This window comes from Gorilla gorilla, chromosome 17 (assembly GCF_029281585.2).
Source record: "Gorilla gorilla gorilla isolate KB3781 chromosome 17, NHGRI_mGorGor1-v2.1_pri, whole genome shotgun sequence".
Lineage (NCBI taxonomy): Eukaryota > Metazoa > Chordata > Mammalia > Primates > Hominidae > Gorilla > Gorilla gorilla.
Genome location: NC_073241.2, coordinates 71972272 through 71993394, shown reverse-complemented (window position 1 = coordinate 71993394; position 21123 = coordinate 71972272). Strand labels below are relative to the sequence as shown.

General features: G+C 38.3%; 1 protein-coding gene across 1 annotated transcript in view; it reads left to right on the top strand.

The window, feature by feature from the left end:
- RIT2 (Ras like without CAAX 2) overlaps window positions 1–12617 on the top strand; it is a 375407-nt gene extending 362790 nt beyond the window's left edge. The window contains exon 5 of the mRNA XM_019013752.2: window positions 12124–12617. Within this exon, the coding sequence (XP_018869297.1) occupies window positions 12124–12351 (228 nt within the window). The 3' untranslated portion in view covers window positions 12352–12617. The remainder of the gene's footprint in view (window positions 1–12123) is intronic.
- Window positions 12618–21123: the final 8506 nt, after the last annotated feature.

The window sequence follows — 21123 nt, the reverse complement described above, 5'->3', positions numbered from 1 at the left end:
AAAATAAGAGTAATGGGATGGCATTAGTGGGGATGTGTGAGAATGCTTTTGAGAGGACAGTCAGGCAAGGTGTCTCAGTGCAGGTGATATTTCAGCTGGGACTTAAAGAAAACAGCCAGGAGGAGACCTGTAGGGGAGCACATTTCAGGCAGAGGAAACAACAACTGCAAATACTTGAAGGCAAGAAGATTTTGTACTGAGCATGTATCGAATATGATAGGATATAATCGATGAGGGAGAGTGGTATGAATCGGGCTTGGGGAAACAGACAGAGATAACATCATGTAGAATTTGTAGGTCATGGTAAGAAGTAGAAAAAATTATAAACAGGACTAAAATGTGATCTGAAGGAAGTTAAAATTTCCTCTGTCTTTTTTTCAGACAGTGAACAGACAAACCAAAAACATATTTATTGGGAGTACACAGTATACTAGGAACTCTATAAGTGCCTTTCATGTAATAGCTCGTTGAATCCTATTACCGATTCTATGAAGGAGAATTTTATGAGGAAATTAAACCACAGTCTAAGCAACTCCCTGAGAATTCATGGCTAAAAAGTGGTGTAGCCAGGATTTAGATCCTAGTAATGTGATTCCAGAACCTACCCACTGTAGCACAATTGTAGGCATTTGCTGAAGCCCACAATATAGCAAAAATACAGTTGAGGGCAATATCCTGGCCTCTGAAATTTCAGTTTTATGAACTCATTATAATGGACTCTGTGGTCTCCAGTGACTGTTTATTTGGTGTCATTTTCATCATCATCCAAATTAAATATTTAATGAGCACCTGCCACTGCAAAGTGTGTGGCTTGCTTATTGTGTGGCACAATGAGGATCAAGATAAGACGAAATATGATTTCTGTCCAGCTGCCTTGCGTTTGGTTGGTGAGATCAAACAACTAAGGCCTATGAACTTCCCTCAAGGATGATAAGTTGCACAGCAAAGCAGAGGCCACCAAGGTCACCATAGACTGACTGCACTGTCTGTAAAGACTTGAGTAGGTCTGGAAGAAGTGAGAAAGAAGAAAGATGAAAGACTTTCCAGATAGGGGAAAAAAAGCAATATGCAAAGGCATAAAAATATGTATTGAGGAATGATGGGCTCTACTGTTTAAAATGTACTCCACGTTCTAAAGAGACCTACACACAAGCACACAACCAAACTGCCTCTGTTGACTCCTACTCTTGCCTTTCCCCACTCCACACCCGTTACCAGTCTAAGAACCCAGGTGGAAATCTGAGTTTTTGATACCAAGACCAGGAGTTCTTTTCCTTTTGCCTACCACAAAGAAGGGAAGGAGGACTCTTGCCCTTCTCCTTTACAATACAAGAGAAGGAGGCTCCAACATAATCCTTCCTAAAAGAGGGACGTGCTAAGAAGTTACTGACATCTCCTCACCAGTTGAGTTTTTTGCTTAGTTTGCAGACTTGTTCACTCATCTAAAAAAGATAATTGGGGAAAAATAGCAGAGCAGATAGAGCACTCTTGGAAGGAACACCCTATAAGCACACTCTGATCTGTCAAGAATGGTTTTCCATGTGTCAGTGACTGCGGCTAAGGGTGGGACATCTTGCCAGTGCTTTGCTTTGTTTTGCTTTTCCCGGAAGGAGTTTGAGATGACATGTAGCACTTACCTTTAAATGGAAGATGATTTTTTTTAAAGTAACTCTGGTATTAAATAAGTGAATAAATCAAATTTAATAAATCAAAAGCACTTTCACTAGAACTGGTCAAGAAAACTGGCAAGGTCATTAATATTATTAAAACTGATCAAAATCAATTATACAACTAAACAAAATGAAAATAGAAAAATTCAAGTTCGGGCCACTTTTCCTTCAAGTTAGCAAATAAGATGTGTTGTTCACAAATTTCCCAGGAAATTTTGATTCCTGCTACTTTGATGATGTAGACTGCATAATGAAAATTAATAGCTCCATGGGAAATAATGGAGTGAAACACTTACAAGAAGATATTAAACATATAAAATAAATCCAAAGAGTTTGCTGTATGCACTAAGCATTTTAACAGCACCCAGTAGGCATAACCACTAAGATTTTTGCTTGCAAAGCTTCTGTTGGAAGAGCGAAACCCATCTTTCTGCCAGTCTCCCTCACTCCCTCACTCAAGGTTAGCAATTATAGCAAAGCAGTGTCAGAGTTTCCTTTTGTGTTGCTAGGAATTATATAGCTTATTAGGCAACCACCATTACCCTGGCTACCTTTACAATAATTTAATTTAATTTAATTTATTGTATTTTATTTTTACCAAGCTCGGGTAAAAGATAAAAATATGCAGAGAGCTAGAAAGCTCCTGAAGTCAGCAGATTGTTGGGACTGAAAGTCTAATTGGCTAGGATGCTTGCTGCTTCCCACTAGCAGCTGGGCTGGACTAGAACAGGCTCTGCCTGCCTTTTTGCCCCACTGGTCTCATCAACCCCCCATGCAGCTGTGGCTGTGTTCTAATGCCTCCTCTGGCAGATGGGAAATAGCATTTCAGGGAGTACCTGGCATATTACACGGTGATCTTCTTCGGTGAAAAAGGTCATATATATTAAAAAGATGGCACCCCTGGGTTATTGAAATTTTCTATTACTTGTCTGAAACATTTTTCTTTATTCCTTCTTTTCTGCCATTGCTTTCTAAGGCCTCCAGGTGTCACATTAAATCAAAAACCTTCCTTCTTTGCAGTTGAGGGGCACTGTGGTATAATGATATCTGCATCAATTGCTTCTTACCCCTAAAATAATCTCCCTGCAACATTTCTTCCCCACCCCCACCCCTGGTGTGTTTCTGCATTTATTTAAAATTTAACTTTTCATGTAAATGCAATATAAAATATTATGTGCCATTTGTTTACTATTTAAGAATTATTTTAAGTTGTAAAACCTCACATCAGAACAATCAACTAAATATGTACACAATCCTAGCACAAGAAACTGGAAAGGTTTCCCCATGAGAGACAGCAAGAAAGAAGGGAAGCAGTGCTTAATGGAAGATAGTAGAACTTGATGGATATTTTACTTAATTAGATGTGTAACCTTGAACCATTTCTTAACCACTGCTTAACCTTTCTGAGCCTGAAACTCCTCATTTGAAAAATAAGAAAATTTAATTCCTTTCTACCATTGTGCTTCTTTCTTAGGAGTTACTATATAAAGTAGATGAATATTGATGAATATTCAATATTTAATTTTACTTAAAATTTAATTTTACTTAAAATTCAGATAGACAAGATATCTTATGCTAAAAGAATATGTTAATTACATTAGTTCTCAATTCTAATATGGAAGCTGTTACTTCTTGTAATACATTCTAGTTCCAAACCAGTCAGACCACCACTAGTGGACTGCTGTGGTCCTAAAAATTACTCCCTCTGATGCTGTTGCAATATGGCCTTCAAATGGACCATAACAGTAAGCATAAAACCCAGAAATCTATAAAAATTAATATTTTGGGGCTTGTTTTTTTGACATGTTTGGACTCAAATTCTTGCATTAAACTTATGTCATGTAAATTTCAAGCTCAAAGGTAGGTATGACAAATGTATGGTTTGTCAATATTCGTATGAGGTGAAATTTCCTGAAAACATGAAAATGTATTTTCTTGAAACATAAAACTTTATTGTTAAAGTATGCTTTCACTTTTGGTATTTTTCTTAAAACATAAAAACTTTAGGTCACTGATCTAATAATAATTTTTAAGGAAATGTAGAAAAGATTAAATATTTTACTAAGTATAATTTCCATTTAGATATTATAGCAAATGTGAAAATTAATGTTATTATTCCATTAAATAGCACAGAATTAATATTTTGATAATAAATCTAAGATCATGTGCAACTACATTTTATGCTTTGAATTAGATGGTCGATGATTCCTACATTACTTATCAAAGTAATGAGTAGGCACAATTTAAGTATACTTCGGGCTGCTACAAAAAATAAAATATTCACTTATATCATTTATTAAAGGTGCTGTTTTGCTGTATATCATTCGAACAAGAATATTTGCATGGGATTTGTTTACTAATTTTATTTCTGGTCGAGCTTGATTATCACATTGGACTTTTAACTGAATTTTGATGTCCCCAATGATTGATTTGTGATGCTTATATTTTAACCATTAGGAAATATTTTATAAATATGTATGTGTTTGTATAAAATATGCATATATATATCTATATATGTACTATAGATATACAACTAAACATATTTTTTCAAACGCTTAAAGAATTTATGGATTTAGCTAAAGACTTAACTTCAATCCTTCTCTACTTCTACTCTTCTTAAAGAAAAATTACCTTTCTATGTTGGTGGAAATAACTCCTATACATCTTGGTCAAAAATAATCCAAAATGATTACTCAATGTCAGGGCACCACTGACAGCACCTTCATTTCTCCACTGATTTGGAAATGATATCCCAATAATATAAAAAGCTTCCATAGATATGTTGATCTTTTTCCAGGTTCTCTATTGCATTGTAGTAAGATTATTTGTCTAAGCCTTAACTAATGTCCCACTGCCTGAACAATTATAGGTTTACAGATGGCCTTAATCAAGTGAGACCAACATTATTGTTACTATTCTTCTTCCTACCTCCTTCTTATTAGAATTCAAATATTTCTTCTCTATTTGTGCCTTTATTCTTCTCTATGAATTTTAGTATCCCTGTATGACATCCTATGATTCAAAAGTTTTCAGGGTTTGAATATATTTTCAGTGAAATTATACGCTAATTTGAAATGATTTATTATCTTTATGATATTGAACCTTCGAACCAAAAACTAATACAAGTCTACAATTTGTCATCTGATTGGTTAGATTTAGATAAATATCCAAACTAATATGATAAGTAAAAGTTTTTCTTAATGTATTTGTTAGCATAACCTAACCAGACTCAACTCACTTTTTGTGACAAAGCATGATTTGATGTGATCTGAGTTGATTTAGAGATCTTACATATCCTATTTGCTGTGAATGTTGCAATATTTAGCTACGGAAATATTACTATACTGGAGGACAAAATTATGCTCCAAATTCAAAGGGAGTGCTGCATGTTTCACAATGCGTTTATTTAATTGAGTGTTTAATTGCAGTTTCATATAAAGCAGACAAATTATAAGTATAGAGCTTCATGAATTACAACAACATGAACTCACCAAAAATCACCATATTGGTTAATAATGGAAGATTATTAAAGGCGCCCAGAAAACTTTCTTGTATCTCCTTCCAAGGAAACACTATACTGACTCCTAACACTAAACAATAGTTTTTCTGTTTTTAAACTCTCGAAAAATGTAATTGTGTAACGTGTTAATGTAAAAATAGAGAGAACTGGATGTGGGGTAAATGGGAATTATATGTTGCCATATTCTGTAAATAGAAAACTATACTAAAATTAAAAATTTACTAACAATGTTCCTTAGGTCTGGTTTCTTTCACTCAGCATTGTTATGTTTGTAAGATTTATCTAAGTTGTATATAATAGTATGTCATTTATTTACATTGAACAGCATCACATTGTATTAATATATAGCAAATTAGTTATCAAGTCTCCTGGTAATAAGGTTTGTGTTGCTTTCAGTGTTTTTGTTTGCTCGTTTTTGCTACTGTGAATAATGTTACTGTAAACAATTTGCATGTCTTTGTTGCATACATCTACACATATTCATCAAAGAAGGCTTCTGGTCATAGAGACTTAATTATGGGAAAGGTTTTAATCACAAATTTAATTTTTTGTCTAATGTATAGGACAATATAGAATTTCTATTTTTGTGTGTAAGCTTTTGAAAATTATATTTTGGTAGAAATTATTCCTTCACCTAATATTCCTGATATATTGGGACAAACATCATGTTCACATGTTATCTTTTTTATGTTTGTAGTATCTGAAGTGATATACACTATTTCATTCTTAATATTGTTTATTTATGACTTATTTTTCTTCATCACCCTTAATCTGTCTTTCCTGGGCTTTATAAATTTTGACATCTTTATAAAAAGAATTCATGTTTGATTTCGTCTTCTCTATTGCATAATTGTTTTCTATTTTACTTATTTATCTGTTTATCATTTCCTTGTTTTTGCTTTCTTTAAATTAATTTGCTGAGCTTTCTGGTTACTTTTTGTGGTTAATATTTTGATCATTAAATTTGAGTGTTTATGCTTTTTAAAAACATGCTTGTAATGCTATAAGCATCATTATGAATAAAGCTAGAGATAGTCCTATAAGTTTTGATACAGTGCATTTTTATTAGCATTTCGTTTCAAATGTTTTGAAAATGCTTTTATAATTTCTTCTTTGACCTATTGACTATTTAGATACATACTTTTTCTCAACTATTTGAGAATTTAGTAGAGTTTTTTAAATTTCTAGATCAATTTCATTTATTTTGGACTATGTTGTAATTTTTATTCTTTGCAATGTTTTGAGATTCACTTTAGGATAAAGTCAATTTTTATAAATGTTCCAAGTTAACTTGAAGAGAATCTGACTTTTTCATTTGTTAGCTATGACATGTTGTATATGTCAATTGGATCAATTGAGTTTGTTTTGTTCAAGTCCCCTATATCCTTACTGAATATTTGCCTATTAATTTTTTCTTTATTTCTTTACTTATTTTTATTTCAATAGGTTTTGAGGGAACAGTAGGTATTTGGTTGCATGAATAAGTTTTCTTGTGTTGATTTCTGAGATTTTGGTGCATTCATCACCCAAGTAGTGTACACTGGACCCAATGTGTAGCCTTTTATCCACCTACCTCCCTTTCCCCTGAGTCCCCAAAGTCCACTGTATCTTTCTTATGCCTTTACATTATCATATCTTAGCTCCCACTTGTTTTCTGCACTGGTTTCATGTTTTTGCATTTGTGAATTGTGCTGCTATAAATATGCATGTGCAAGTATCTTTTTCGTATAATGACTTATTTTCCTCTGGATAGATACCCAGTAGTGACATTGCTGGATTAACTGGTAGCTCTACTTTTAGTTCTTTACAGAATCTCCACACTGTTTTACATAGTGTTTGTACTAGTTTAAATTCCCACCAGCAGTGTAAAAGTGTTCCCTTTCAACCACATCCATGCTAACATCTATTATTGTTTGTTTTTTTGTTAATGACCATTCGTGCAGGAGTAAGGTGGTATTGCATGTGGTTTTGATTTGCATTTCCCTGATCATTACTGATGTTGAGTATTTTTTCATATTTTTGTTGGTCATTTGGGTATCTTCTTTTGAGAATTGTCTATTCAGGTCCTTAGCCCACTTTTTGATGGGATTGTTTGTTTTTTTCTTGCGGATTTCTTTCAGTCTCTTGTAGATTGTGGATATTAGTCTTTTGTCAAATGCATAGACTCTGGAGATTTTCTTCCACTCTGCGGGTTTTCTTCCACTCTATGGGATTGCAAAGATTTTCTCCCACTCTGTGGGTTGTTCATTTACTCTGCTGATTGTTTATTTTGTTGTGCAGAAACTTTTTAGTTTAATTAAGTCCCAAGTATTTATCTTTGTTTTTGTTGCATTTGCTTTTGGGTTCTTGCTTATGAAGTCTTTGCCTAAGCCAATGTCTAGAAGGATTTTTCCAGTGTCATCTTTTATAATTTTTATGTTTTCAGATCTTAGATTTAAGTCCTTTATCCATCTTGAGTTGATTTTTGTATAAGGTGAGACATGAGGATGCAGTTTCATTCTTCTACATGTGGCTTGCCAGTTATCCTAACACCATTTGTTGAGTAGGGTGTCCTTTCCCCACTTTATGTTTTTGTTTGCTTTGTCAAAGATCTCTTGGCTGTTAGTATTTGGCTTTATTTCTGGGTTCTCTATTCTATTCAATTTATCTATATGCCTATATACCAGTACCATGCTGTTTTGGTGACTACAGCCTTATAGTATAGTTTCAATGTAATGTGATGCCTCCAGATTTCTTCTTTATGCTTAGTCTTTCTTTGGCTATGTGCTCTCCTTTTTGCTTCCATATGAATTTTAGGATTGTTTTTTCTAGTTCTGTGAAGAATGACGGTGGTGTTTTGATGGAAATTGCATTTATAGATTGCTTTTGGCAGCATGGTCATTTTCACAGTATTGATTCTACCCATCCACGAGCATGGGATGTGTTTTCATTTGTTTGTGTCATCTATGATTTCTTTGAACAGTGTTCTGTAGTTTTCCTTGTAGAGGTCTTTCACCTCCTTGGTTTGGTATATTCTTAAGTATTTTATTTATTTATTTAGCAGCTATTGTAAAACAGGTTATCTTATTGATTTGATTCTCAGCTTGGTCGCTGTTGGTATATAGTAGAGCTACTGATTCGTGTATATAAAATTTGTATCCTGAAATTTGCTGAATTCATTTATCTAGGAGATTTTTGGGAGAGTCTTTAGGGTTTTCTAGGTATACAATTATATCATCAGGAAACTGCATCAGTTTTACTTCCTCTTCACCAGTTTGAATGTCCTTTATTTCTTTCTCTTGTCTGATTGTTCTGCCTAGGACTTCCAGTACTATGTTGAATAGAAGGGATAAGAGTGGGCATCCTTGTCATGTTCATGTTCTCAGGGGAAATGCTTTCAACTTTTCCCCATTCAGTGCTACATCAGCTGTGAGTTTGTAATGGATAGCTTTTATTACAGTAAGGCAGGTCCCTTCTATGCCGATTTTTCTGAGGGTTTTAATCACAAAGGGATGCTGGATTTTGTCAAATGCTTTTTCTGCATTTATTGAGATTATCATGTTATTTTTGTTTTAAATTCTGTTTTTGTTATGTCCTTTCCTGGATTTGGTATTAGGGTTATACTGGCTTCATATAATGATTTAGAGAGGATTCCCTCTTTCTGTCTCTTGTGTACTAGTGTCAATAGGATTGTTACCAGTTCTTTCAATTGCTGAGAGAGACACATTAAAATATCTCACTAAACTTTTGGATTTTATTTTGTCCACTTTTAAAATTTAAACTGAGACTATATTTTTAGTACATAAGAATTAATTAGTATAATGTCTTCCTTTATTATTATAAAATATTCCCCTTTTACTCAAATAATGCTCTATTTTTACTTACTGTCTACTTTGATATTTAAACTATAGCAGCTTTCTTCATGTATAAATGTCCATTCAAATTTCACTTTCTATATCTTTACATATAAGGTACAGCAACTGCAAGTGATTTTTGTAAAATCTGGTTGAACAGTCTTTGTCTTTTAAAATTGGAGACTGTAATGCATTTATATTGACTATGGTCAGTTGAATTATTCTTTTAAAATTCTGTGTTTTCTCTCCACTCTTGCCATGCTTCAATGTGAGTTGAGCATATGTCCTGCCTCATTGACTTTAGGTTTCTCCATGTGTCATTTGGGATATAGATAAAATAATTCCTGCCTCCTGTGCATCTGCTCTATATTATGGGAATATCATTTCCCAGGTAAGAGGGGCTCTCTTAGCCTGAGTCCCAAAATAAGAGGATAAGAGGAATACACCAGAACCCACCTGACAGCCTGGAGCAGAGCTGCCAAAAATCTACTCCTTAGCTGCTAAAAAGCAGTGTAGCAACAAAACAAAGCAAAACAAAACAAAAAATATTTTGCAAGCCACAAGGGCCTTTAGGCTGTATTAATATAAGTGTAACCTAATGAAAGCCAATAAATATAGAAAATAGTTCCAGAACTGTTGTATTGCTATACAAAATGTAAAATATGAGTCATTAGCTTCTGGGTGGGGAAAATTCTTACAGGTGACTGAAAAATAAATGGTAACCCACGTTATACAGTGTCATACCATTTGGTAAGATTACCACTTGTGATAACTTGAAAATCAGGGAAGTTACTTAATAAACATAACTTTGCTCAATTGCTGGCAAGTCAGAATGTTATTAGCTTTAGTTGATTGTTTTCGCTGCATTTCTTAAGTTATTTTAAGATAGAAATGAGCTCAAAAAAAATTGGCCACTTTGGGAGGCCGAGGCGGGCGGATCACGAGGTCAGGAGATTGAGACCATCCTGGCTAACACAGTAAAACCCCGTCTCTACTAAAAAATACAAAAAATTAGCCGGGCATGGTGGCGGGCGCCTGTAGTCCCAGCTACGCGGGAGGCTGAGGCAGGAGAATGGCGTGAACCCGGGAGGTGGAGCTTGCAGTGAGCCGAGATCGCGCCACTGCACTCCAGCCTGGGCGACAGAACGAGACTCCGTCTCAAAAAAAAAAAAAAAAAAAAAAAAAAAAAAAAAAAAATTGGCATGTTTACCAGTAGGAATGAAAAAAATAAAATAAAAAAAGAGAGAGAATCCAGACATGTTTTATCTCATAGGGTTAAAATATGACAAGTTACTCATCTCTGTTTAACAGCTACTAGTGAGATCAGTGAGATCTAGTCAGACTAAAGTGAAGAACCTGTCTTTGCTGTCTTTGGGATCAGATAGACTTGATAGATTTTTACACCCCGGCTCAGCCACTTATTAACCATATGATGTGTTGTAACAGTTTAAAAAGTTGGTTTCTGCCCTGATTACAAACAATTGCAAAATGTCAACCGCTTAAAATAATGAAGGTTTTTTTTCTTAGTTATGCCACATATCCAACATGAGTGAGCTGGGAGGTCTATTTATTATTCAGAGTCCTGGTAACTCAGGATTCTGGACTGATAATCTGGTAGGGCTTTATGGGATCACTAAATTTTGAGTAGGAATGTTAGTACCAGCTATAGGAACATAGAATCCACTGTGCTAATATATGTGTATAATTTATCTTTATATTTTAGTTAATACTTATTCAACTCTGGGTAATTTTGTTGATCATTCTTTAAACTCTTCTAATACTTCTAATGGTGATGTAGGCACCAGGAGCTGTAGTAGATACTAAAGGAATGATAAGTGAGACAGACATGGTCCCTGGCCTCAGTCAGTTTATGATTTCTAGAGATCCATTACAATAGCATGAACCACAGCATGGGTAACTGCCACCAAAGACTTATGGAGTGTCAAACCTGCTCTGGAATACTTGGCTAGAGAGAGACTTATTTACCCATAATGGTGGTGTTTGGTTTTCATTTTCTTTTGATAGATTATTATTTTTTAATTTTATGACAACTCCATCTCTTCAACTTATTCTTCAGTGAAAGCTCTGGACTATAATAACAACTAACATTTATAGAGCTTTAAACATGTGCCCAGCATGCGCCTCTTCTAGATGATCTCACTTAACCCTAACAAAGAGGTTTCGAGGTAGGTATTAATATCTTATGTTGAGGAAATTCGGGGAAAAAAAAGTCAAAAAAATTATCCAAGTTTGCAAAGCTAAAATGCAGTTGAACTGGTATTTGAAACAAAGCAGATTTAATATAAAGCTATTCTTTGACCACTTTGCTATATTGCTTTTTTGAATTGTGGAGAGCTGATTTCTAGTTCAATTTTTTAATCAGTCGTCCTTTCAAGGATTCTAATTTTTCATTTGTCCTTCAAATTCTAAAATTCTAGGATTCTCTCTTAAAACAAATTCTCACATTGCTATATATTTTTAAATGTAACTGAGGTCCACAGTTTCATGTGCGTCCATGTGAAGAGACCACCAAACAGGCTTTGTGTGAGCAATAAAGCTTTTAATCACCTGGGTGCAGGCGGGCTGAGTCCAAAAAGAGAGTCAGCAAAGGGAGATAGGTGGGGCCATTTTATAAGATTTGGGTAGGTAAAGGAAAATTACAGTCAAAGGGGGTTTTTTCTCTGGCAGACAGGAGTGGGGGTCACAAGGTGCGGAGTGGGGGTCACAAGGTGCTCAGTGGGGGAGCTTTTTGAGCCAGGATGAGCCAGGAAAAGTACTTTCACAAGGTAATGTCATCACTTAAGGCAAGGACCGGCCATTTTCACTTTTCTGGTGGAATGTCATCAGTTAAGGCAAGGACCTGCCATTTACACTTCTTTTGTGGTGGAATGTAATCAGTTAAGGCGGGGCAGGGCATTTTCACTTCTTTTGTGATTCTTCAGTTACTTCAGGCCATCTGGGCCTTTACCTGCAAGTCACAGGCGATACGATGGCTTGGCTTGGGCTCAGAGGCCTGACACACAGCTCTAGTAGACAACGTATTTTTAATTGAAGAGTCTTTCTCTTTCTGTCTTTTTAATATTATTTGTTTTTTCCTTAGGTTTCTACAGAAGAAGGCTTGAGTCTTGCCCAAGAATATAATTGTGGTTTTTTTGAGACCTCTGCAGCCCTCAGATTCTGTATTGATGATGCTTTTCATGGCTTAGTGAGGGAAATTCGCAAGAAGGAGTCCATGCCATCCTTGATGGAAAAGAAACTGAAGAGAAAAGACAGCCTGTGGAAGAAGCTAAAAGGTTCTTTGAAGAAGAAGAGAGAAAATATGACATGATATCTTTGCTTTTGAGTTCCTCATGCTCTCTGAAGTTTATTAGTTGGACAATTCCATATGTAGCATTCTGCTTCAATATTATCTCTCTATGTGTCTCTCTCTCTTTAAATATCTGCCTGTAGGTAAAAGCAAGCTCTGCATAACTGTACCTCTTGACATAGTTTTGTTTTGCCTTTAACAGTTGGATGGATTTTGTCAATCAGCTGGATATGCTGTTTAGTTTTTACAATATATTACTAAATAAAATTGACATTCCAATTGCCTCATTTCCCTTTAAAGAGTCTAGCTTCATTTGGTATGCTGTCTGGTTATAAAGGAAATATGCAAAATTGCAGCCAGAATGATAAAAGGCTCAGGGGATCTGCCTTTGCCTGATAACACTGGTTGTTTGCATTGCAGGAATCTCAGTAAATAATGAAGAAGCTCAGGAAATAATTCAGAGCAGAAATCTGCAGCCTGGTCTTTTCTTAATTATAGAAAGTCATGGTGCTTCTTCTCGAATGCTCCAGAGATAAACCTTACAGGAATTATTAATAATAGGAACTGGTTTGGGGTCATTGGAGAGCTGAAATAAAATATCTGTGTATTTACAGTGCTCTGCCCCAGTTAAGCTGTAGCAAAATTATCACAGTGAAGGCACTGGGCTGTGGCAAAAGGATATTGTCTCTGTAGTGGGAAGAGAGAAGCTACTATGAATTTGGTGGTTCATATGCTCATTAAAGGATGCTTTGCTCCCCTCATTGAGGAGTCCTTCTTAGGGCTGCTTCACCTGCATCAGGACCATTTGTAGGGTATGAGGCTTGATGGCTCCAGAGACACTATGAGCTCCCTATATTGCCAAAATCTCCTCTCTTCCCTTACATGAAATGCTACCAGAGACTTTTCTCTTGTTGGTTTTACAATGGCTCATCATGTAAAATGAAATTGCCCATTCACTATTTTTTTCCCATTGGTGTGAATTGGTTTATTAAATTCAAGCTCAGAAAATACACTACCAGAGAGCACAGTTCTGAATGTTTAATAGGCAAGCATGAAGAAGAAAACCATAAAGCTAAGCATGAGATGGAATCCATCAAGCCTATCTTCATGGGTTAAGGACAGTTTTTAATCATTAATTAGGGAAGAAGAGGGATGAGGGGCATACTTTTCATGCGCGTCCATGTGAAGAGACCACCAAACAGGCTTTGTGTGAGCAATAAAGCTGTTTATTTCACCTGGGTGCAGGCAGGCTGAGTCCGAAAAGAGAGTCAGCAAGGGAGATAGGGGTGGGGCTGTTTTATAGGATTTGGGTAGGTAAAGGAAAAAGGGGGGTTGTTCTCTGGCAGGCAGGAGTGGGGGTCACAAGGTGCTCAATGGGGGAGCTTTTTGAGCCAGGATGAGCCAGGAAAAGGAATTTCACAAGACAATGTCATCAGTTAAGGCAGGAACAGGCCATTTTCACTTCTTTTGTGGTGGAATGTCATCAGTTAAGGCAGGAACTGGCCATCTGGATGTGTACGTGCAAGTCACAGGGGATATGATGGCTTAGCTTGGGTTCAGAGGCCTGACATTCCTGTCTTCTTATATTAATAAGAAAAATAAAATGAAATAGTGGTAAAGTGTTGGGACAGAGAAAATTTTTGGGGGTGATATGGAGAGATAATGGGCGATGTTTCTCAGGGCTGCTTTGAGCGGGATTAGGGGCGGAGTGGGAACCAAAAGAGGGAGAGATTAAGCTGAAGGAAGATTTTGTGGTAATGGGTGATATTGTGGGGTTGTTAGAAGAAATATTTGTCATTTAGAATTCTTGGTGATGGCCTGGATGCAGTTTTGTATGAATTGAAAAACTAAATGGAATAAGAGGAGAAAAACAGCTATTAAAGGACTAAGAATTGGGAGGACCTAGGACATCTAATTAGAGAGTGCCTAAGGAGGTTCAGCATAGCCTTGCCAGCAAGGATTATTTATTTACTTTAAGAGTGGCAGTTTGGGGATAGCAGCAGGAGGTATCAGCTGTGATGGCTTGGAGAAACAGTGTAAACTGGCAGTGTAAATAAGAGCAGGGCATGTATGAGTAGTTGAGAACGGTGAATAGGAGTATGACTAGACAGAAGATAGTAGGGATGACAAGTTTTTGGGGCACAGTCCAAGTTGGTCTGGTGTCTGGCATGAGACTGGGGCCTAATAAAAAGGAGCGTCTATACAGGAGCTCAAATGGGCTGTACCCTGTAGCATTCTGAGGACAGGTCTGACTTCTGAGAAGGGAAAGTGGTAAAAGTATTGTCCAGTCCTTTTTGAGTTGGTGGCTGAGCTTGGTGAGGTGTGTTTTTAAAAGACCTTTAGTCCGTTCTACTTTTCCTGAAGACGGAGGACTGTAAGGGCTATAAAGGTTGCACTGAATACCAAAAGCCTGAAAAACTGCATGGCTGATTTGACTAATAAAGGCTGGTCTGTTATCAGACTGTATAGAGGTGGGAAGGCTAAACTGAGGAATTATGTCTGACAGAAGGGAAGAAATGACTGCAGTGGTCTTCTCAGACCCTGTAGGAAAGGCCTGTACCTATCCAGTGAAAGTGTCTACCTATACTAAGAGGTATTTTAGTTATCTGACTCGAGGCATGTTGAGTAAAGCTAATTTGCCAGTCCTGGGTGGGGGCAAATTCTCGAGCTTGATGTGTAGGGAAGGCAGGGGGCCTGAATAACCCCTGAGGAGTAGTACAGTAGCAGATGGAACACTGAGAAGTTATTTCCTTGAGGACAGATTTCCACGATGGAAAGAAAATGAGAGGTTCTAAGAGGCGGGCTAGTGACTTTTACTATAGCATAGCCTGCCTTTGCTGGTGTGTGGCGATTAGGCCTGGTGGAACTGCCATCAATAAATCAAGTGTGATCAGGGTGAGAAACAGGAAAGAAGGAAATATGGGGAAATTGGGTGAATGTCAGGTGGATCAGAGAGATACAGTTATGGGGGTCAGGTGTGGTATCAGAAATAATGTGGGAGGCTGGATTGAAGTCCGGGCCAGGAACAATGGTAATTGTGGGACTTAACAAAGAGTGCCTACAGCTGAAGGAGCCGGGGAGCAGAAAGTATATGCGTCAGGTATGAGGAAGAAAATAGATTTTGGAAGTTGTGAGAAATGTAGAGAGTGAGTTGAGCATAGTTTGTGATTTTTTAGGGCCTCTAAAAGTATTAAAGCAGCAGCAGCCGCTGCACGCAGACATGAGGGCTAGGCTAAAACAGTAAGGTCAAGTTATTTGGACAGAAAGGCTACAGGGTGCGGTCCTGGCTCTTGTGTAAGAATTCTGACCACACTAATCATGCCTAGGAAGGAAAGGAGTTGTTTTTTTGTAAGGGATTGAGGTTTGGGAGATTAATCAGATACAATCAGCAGGGAGAGCACGTGTGTTTTTATGAGAATTATGCCGAGATAGGTAACAGATGAGGATAAAATTTCGGCTTGACTGAAGTAATGGGGGCTGTCTGTGAAGCCTTGCAGCAGTACAGCTCAGGTAATTTGCTGAGCCTAATGGATGTCAGCGTCAGTCTAAGTGAAAGAGAAGAGAGGCTGGGATGAAGGGTGCAAAGGAATAGTAAAGAAAGCATGTTTGAGATCCAGAACAGAATAATGGGTTGTAGAGGGAGGTACTGAGGATAGGAGAGTATATGAGTTTGGCACCATGGGGTGGATAGGCAAAACAATTTGGTTGATAAGGCGCAGATTCTGAACTAACCTGTAGGCCTTGGCTGGTTTTAGGACAGGTGAAATGGGGGAATTGTAAGGGGAGTTTATAGGCTTTAAAAGGCCATGCTGTAGCAGGTGAGTGATAACAGGCTTTAATCTTTTTAAAGCGTGCTGTGGGATGGGATATTGGCATTGAGGGGGGTAAGGGTGATTAGGTTTTAATGAGATTGTAAGGGGTGCATGATCGGTCGCCAAGGAGGGAGTAGAGGTATGTTATACTTGTGGGTTAAGGTGGGGGGATATGAGACGAGGATGCAAAGGAGGCTTTGAACTGGGGAAAAGGGCAGCAATGAGGTGTGGCTGTAGTCCAGGAACAGTCAGGGAAGCAGATAATTTAGTTAAAATGTCTTGGCCTAATAAGGGAATTGGGCAGGTGGGGATAACTAAAAAGGAGTGCTTAAAAGAGTATTGTCTAAGTTGGCACCAGAGTTGGGGAGTTTTAAGAGGTTTAGAAGCCTGGCGGTCAATACCCACAACAGTTATGGAAGCAAGGGAAACAGGCCTTTAAAAATAAGGTAATGTGGGGTGGGTATGCTCCATATTGATTAAGAAGCGGATGGACTTACTTTCCACAGTGAGAGTTACCCAGAGCATCTATAATGGTCTTGGAGGCTTCCGAGGCAATCAAGCAGTGTCAGTCTTCAGCTGCTAAGCCGAGAAGATCTGGGAAGGAGTCAGTCAGAGAGCCTTGGGCCAGAGTTCCACGGGCTCTGGGAGTGGCTGCCAGGTGAGTTGAACAGTCTGATTTTCGGTGGGGTCCAGCACAGATGGGACGCAGCTTAGGAGGAACCCCGGGCTGTGGGCATTCCTTGGCCCAGTGGCCAGATTTCGGGCACTTGTAGCAAGCTCCTGGGGGAGGAGGTTCTGGAGGAACCCCTGGCAGCTGCAGTTCGAGCATTTGGAGTTCTTGCATGCTGGAGATGTAGCTGGGGTTTGTCTCACAGTGGAGGCAAGGAATTGCAACTCAGAAATACGTCGCTACTTGGCTGACTCTACTCTATTATTGTACACCTTGAAGGTGAGGTTAATTAAGTCCTGTTGTGGGGTTTGAGGGCCGGAATTTAATTTTTGGAGTTTTATTTAATGTCAGGAGTGGATTGGGTAATAAAATGTATATTGAGAATAAGACGGCCTTTTGACCTTTTAGGGTCTAGGGCTGTAAAGCGTCTCAGGGTTGCTGCCGAACGAGCCATGAACTGGGCTGGGTTTTTCATATTTGATGAAAGAGCCTAAACGCTAACTGATTTGGGAGAGGTTGGATAAAGAAAAAGGAGTATTAACCTTGACTATGCCTTTAGCTTCAGCCACTTTTTTAAGAGAAAATTGCTGGGCAGGTGGGGGAGGGCTAGTCGCGGAATGAAACTATAAGCCTGACTGGGTGTCGGGGGGAGGTGGCAAAAAGATTATAGGGTGGAAGAGTGGAGGCTGAGGAAGAATTGGGACCTAGCTTGGCCTGGTGAGGAGCAGCCTGGGGAGGAGGGGAGAGGTCAGATGGGTCTGTAGAAAAGCAAGATTAGAAAGACTCAGTGACGATTGGGGTTGGGACTGAGGGGACAGGCGAAAGGGAAAGAAGATTTGGGACAAGTTGCATTGGGCACAGAGACTAGGGAGGAACTGATGTGTAAAAGAATGCCTGGACATCAGGCACCTCAGACCGTTTGCCCATTTTACAAGAATTATTTAGATCTTGCAGGATGGAAAAATTGAAAGTTCTGTTTTCTGGCTATTTGGAACCACTGTCGAGTTTGTATTAGGGTCAAGCGGCATTGCAGAAGAAAATATGGCATTTAGGTTTTAGGTCAGGTGTGAGTTGAAGAGGTTTTAAGTTCTTGAGAGCACAGGCTAAGGGAGAAGGAGGAGGAATGGAGGGTGGAAGTTTGCCCATAGTGAAGGAGGCAAATTTAAAGAGAAGAGTCCCTGCGTGGTCTGACACCTCAGAAACTTGGGTGAAAATCAGAGAGGCGTCCCTGCAATGATTAAACACCAAGGGAAGGCTGTCTTCCCAGTCTGTGACCGGTGCCGGAGTTTTGGGTCCACTAATAAAACGTGTCTCCTTCGTCTCTACCAGAAAATGAAAGGAATTGAAATTAAGAGAAGGGAGAGTTTGAAGTGTGGCGCCAAGATTGAAAGGAGAAAGAGGTTGAGGGATAGTGAGGGAGGTTGGAGAAGAGAATAAAAAGAGGCTGCTTACCGGATTTGAAATTGGTGAGATGTTTCTTGGGCTGGTAGGTCTGAGGACCTGAGGTATAAGTGGACCTTTCTTATGGAGCAAAGAGCTGGAGGACAGGGGATTGATCTCTCAAGGGAGGTCCCCCGATCCGAGTCACGGCATCAAATTTCACTCGCGTTTGTGTGAAGAGACCACCAAAGAGGCTTTGTGTGAGCAATAAAGCTGTTTATTTCACCTGGGTGCAGGCAGGCTGAGTCCGAAAAGAGAGTCAGCAAAGGGAGATACGGGTGGGGCCGTTTTATAGGATTTGGGTAGGTAAAGGAAAAAGGGGGGTTGTTCTCTGGCAGGCAGGAGTGGGGGTCACAAGGTGCTCAATGGGGAAGCTTTTTGAGCCAGGATGAGCCAGGAAAAGGAATTTCACAAGACAATGTCATCAGTTAAGGCAGGAACAGGCCATTTTCACTTCTTTTGTGGTGGAATGTCATCAGTTAAGGCAAGAACTGGCCATCTGGATGTGTACGTGCAGGTCACAGGCGATATGATGGCTTCACTTGGGCTCAGAGGCCTGAAAATAGTTATCATTCGATATTCAATCATTTATTCTTCTTTATTCACAATGCCTCTGGTACTTGCTAAACTCTGAGAATTCAGAAATGAATCACTCAGACATGGGCCCTGTAGCTTAACCTTTACCTATGAGTTTGACTCCACTGAAAGAACAATGGGATTACAAATTCTCAGACAAGAAAAAGACATTTTATATAGTGTTACAGATACAGCTAAAAGAGAATTTAGGGATTATCATTTTTTAGATGCTGAACTGGAAATTAGCCTTTCAGGATATTGTACTTGTGGGACCTTTTATTGCTTGAGGCCAAAGCTGTTTCTCAAACCCTCTTAGACTTCACTTTTGTTCTCTTAGACCCTGGGATCAAGGACCTTGTCATGTACTTATCTTTTGCTAGTAACTACTGCCACTTTATCCCTAGGGTTTTACTCAAGCCACATCTTCTATGGAGTGAGGCACAAACTAACCAGTTTTCCCCCATCTTATTTTGCCACTAAAACCAGATCCACTGCACCTTTTAATTGTAAAGGATTCATAATTAGGAGGAAAGCCAAAAAAAAAAAAAAAAGAACAAACATGGAGACAGCATGAAGATAGTAAGAGTCTTTCTTATAGTCTTAGAACTGGTCATTGTTTTCTCCTTTCTTTGCCTTGGAATGTTTAATGCTTTGCTTTTGTCCCATTAAACTGGCACACTCACCTCCAGTACATTCTTTGCCTTTTGCAGCCCAGGGCCCCAGAACCCTCCAAGCCTGGGAAGGCCATATGAATGCTGCCATCCATCAGTGACTCACTCTCCTGTTTGCCAAAAGATGCAATCTAGGAAATAATACTTGGCACCTATTTTCCAATGATGAGCCTGCATTTTCAAAAACCTGTTGATTGCCCTATACACAAATAATAGTGTTTGGCACATTTTCTAACACAATCAAATCTTCATACATTTTAACTTTTATCTTTCATTATCAACTCTTCTGCCTTTGGCTCTAGAGTTCTCTAGCTCATTTCTCCTTTGCTCTATCTTTTCTTTATGCTTCTAGAGTCCTGGTAAATATTTATGTAGCTTAGAAATTGTCACTGAGGCTTGGATTGGGGAACAGATACCAAGTCCAATCATTTTATTCTATAGTAGAAAGGAGTTCTGTAAATTATAACCCACATGCTAAAAGAATATAAGGTAATTATCACCAGCAAAGACAGAGGCAGACATTGAGCATTATTTTAAACCAGTCTTTCTTTCCAAAGAATGAACCAAAAGAAAGTGTCCCATAATAAAACCTAGATATTTATGCCAAGGGCTATTGAATCACTCTTGTTTGTGTAAGAACAAAATACCAAGATCTTGTTTCTAATCATATCCCTGAAAATTTCTTACCAGACTTAGGACATCTAAGTAATTCCCAAAAACTCAGAGAACTACAGTGTGCATACGCCTTCATTGCCAAGCAAGTCTCTAAAAGCTTTTGCCCAATATGCATAAATGTTCGTTGTAGGCCAATGTGTAGTCACCCAACACAATTGATCAAATAGCAATGAAATGCCTACTATGTACCAAAAACTTTTCTGGATACTGCACGTGTGTGTGTGTGTGTGTGTGTGTGTGTGTGTGTATTTGGTGAAAAGGTACTAGGAAACTCTGAATACAATCTCTGTCCCTCAGAAAAGTATCATTTACCTATGTTAGGGTATTTCTTTATTAATTTATCTTATAGGCACACATGATTAAATAATTTCTCAGATCAGAGACAAATAGGAGCCTAAGATGTTACACTTTTTGTTCAGGAAGCACTAGTTGAACCTGCAAACTTCTGTATAAAACATCAGTGAGGAAAAAACTTGGGCAGTTGGGCTACACATCATTTGTATGATGCTCAGATGCACAAGGAACAGATAGCTGCTTTATTTCTCTATAATTTACCTGTTCTTCATGAACTCCTGACTAATGGGGAGCTGGTGGCAGAAGCGACTACATTTTAGCTCATGCCAGTAATTTAGTGCTAATCTGAGACAATAATTTAAGACATTTCTTTAACTAACCAACCTCTGCTGGGTGCAGTTGGGTCAGTGTTTGATTATTCAAAGTTCTTCTCTGTTTATTCTCCCTTTCAAATTGCATCTGGGTATAGGAGAAAGGTGTGGCTTTAGTGACCTCATAGCAGTAGTTTCCTTGTCTTATCTTCTATTCCCTGTGGTATCCCCTGTATCTTCTGTGATCTTTTAAACTCAAGATCTTCTCTTACTCTCTTTACTGGGCTGGTTGACTATGAGGTATGTCAGCGGTTGGCAAGTGTGCCATGAAAAACAGGCAGCCT